Source organism: Grus americana, chromosome 22, assembly GCF_028858705.1.
Source record: "Grus americana isolate bGruAme1 chromosome 22, bGruAme1.mat, whole genome shotgun sequence".
Classification (NCBI taxonomy): domain Eukaryota; kingdom Metazoa; phylum Chordata; class Aves; order Gruiformes; family Gruidae; genus Grus; species Grus americana.
In genome coordinates this window covers 5520515-5522927 of record NC_072873.1, presented here as the reverse complement: position 1 = coordinate 5522927, position 2413 = coordinate 5520515, and the positions used below count along the sequence as shown (strand labels likewise).

The 2413-nt window shown below is 39.0% G+C and overlaps 1 protein-coding gene across 1 annotated transcript; it reads right to left on the bottom strand.

Moving 5' to 3' along the window:
* Positions 1-561: 561 nt before the first annotated feature.
* Positions 562-1497, bottom strand: LOC129195206 (olfactory receptor 6B1-like). Its single transcript, XM_054801042.1, has one exon. It carries the CDS (start codon positions 1495-1497, stop codon positions 562-564), a length of 936 nt encoding a protein of 311 aa, XP_054657017.1.
* Between the last annotated feature and the right edge of the window lie 916 nt (positions 1498-2413).

Here is a 2413-nt window from a genome sequence, read left to right as displayed (position 1 = left end):
AGTGTAGAATGGTCTTCAAGTCAGGTTTACTACACACTACCATATACCAAACATGAGGTTGTGTGAATGTATGCCTATACAATTAGTAGAGATACAGCAAGAATAACATTTTCTATATACACTAAGATGGTGGCAGAATAAGGAAGTCAGCCTGTTTTTTGACAGGTGTTTCAGCTCTCTTTAACTGTATTTGTAGGGATTTGGCCAGCTGATTTTCAATGATATTGAACATGGTTTTGAAAATTGTAAATCTAGATTTTTATGATTTTCAAAAGGAAATTACCCATCAGCCAAGGTTTTAGTATGACTTATTTTATTGCTGTTGTAGAAGAATAATTTATAGCCACATGTAGGTCAGGCATCAAAGCACCCTCATGAATGGGAAGGAGACATTTCCACATAAAAACAAGTATACTATTTCTTCCTTGCCAGACTTCAGTGCAGCAACACAGTGATGACTGAGTCAGCAATGAACAAGCTGTAGTAGTCTTACTCAATTACATCTCAAGAAGGAAACTTCTCACTACTATCCATATTCCTCTGTCTCCTTAGCCTAGAAACTCATTGGTGCATAGAGCAGCTTGTGCCTACGATCTTTCTCAGAATGTCTTTAACCTCCCTGTTCCTCAGACAATAGATTAGAGGGTTCAGTGCTGGTGTGAATACAGCATAAAAGACAGACACTATTTTGTTGAGGTTGAATGGATGGATCCTCCTGGGCCTAGCATACATGAAGAGAGTGGCTGAGAAAAAGATAATGACTACAGTGAAATGGGAGGTACAGGTGGAAAAGGCCTTTCTCCTTCCCTGGGCTGAAGGCATACGCAATATAGTTGACAAGATACAGCAGTAAGAGAAAACAATGATCAGGAGAGGTATCAGCAGGATCACCAAAGCTAATACAAAGTCCACTGTCTCTGCAAGGGACATGTCAGTGCAGGAAAGGTTCAGGACTGGAGAGATGTCACAAAAGAAGTGGTTTATGACTTGTGGACCACAAAATGTGAGGCATGAAATAAAAGACACCTTGACCAAGGAAATGGAAAAGCCTCCTGCCCATGAGAGAATTGACAGCTGAAAGCACAACTTGTTGGTCATGATGGCTGGGTAGCGCAGGGGATGGCAGACAGCCAAATAGCGGTCATAGGCCATTACAGCCAAGAGGACACATTCAGTACACATAAGGGAGATAAAGAAGTATAACTGTGTCATGCAGCTGGAGAATGAGATGGTCATGCTCTGTGACCAGAACCCAAACAAAAGCCTAGGCAATGTTACTGAGACATACCAAATCTCCAAGAAGGACAAGTTCCCCAGAAAATAATACATGGGCTTTTGGAGGTGATGGTTCCTTTTCACCACAAAGATGATGATTGCATTCTCAGTGATTGTTACCAAGTAGGTGACCAGAAAGACTAGGTAAAGTAAGGTCTGGACCTGCAGCCCATAGGAAAATCCCAGAAGAATGAACTCATTGATAGCAGTTTGGTTCTTCATTCCATATTGGGTGCCCAAAGCTATCCCTGGAGGTGTAAAAGAAGGAGAAAAAGCAAATGTAAGAGTTCCACAAAAGCAAGTTTGTGTGAAGAATTAGGACACTTGGTAAACTGTTTCCTTACTTTTTACAAAGTCAAACCAACATTTCTTACAAGAAAGAAAGAGAAAGGGACACGTCTTTATATCCAATGACTTGTTAGTTTTCTTTCAATTGCAACATTGCAAAAACAACCCAAAACTTAGCAAAAAAAGCTCCAGAAGACCTCTGTAATGCACACTATTTTTCTGTAGGATGGAGTATGGAAGAGCACAGAGACTCTGGCTTCTGACATTCATATTGCTGCAAACAGCACCACAAAAGTTCAGGTAGTATATAGATAGAAAAGGCTAAAAACATAGATGTAATACTAATTGAACATACAGTTTTGAAAATGTTGGATTTCTTCGTTTCCTATTAGGAAATTATCCACCTCTGCATTTTTCAGTGACAGCAGGGACATTTGTCAGAAAAGACTGCTATAGAGGTTACAGCTCTCTTAGCGACAGATTTTAGGAGTTTAAGTTTAAGCAAGAAATTTAAGCACTGGCTCCTGCAGTGGCTGATTCATCTAACATGTATTAAACACCTGTCTTTCAAAGAGAAGAATAATTCTCTCTCATTTTCAGTTTGAACTTAGCTCTGATTTAGATATCTATCTAGTCGATGGTTTAACTTCAGTAATTTAAAGTAGATACTGTGTGTTTCTATTCACTGTTTTGCTCTAGATTCCCTTTATAACCAACGGATATCTGCTTAAGGCAGATATTGACCATTGGTATCCTAGAGTATAATATTGTCTTTAGATATATCTCCTTCCAAAACACATCACATATTTGTACTCTAGAAATGCCTGTTTCTCTTCATGGATATTTTAAT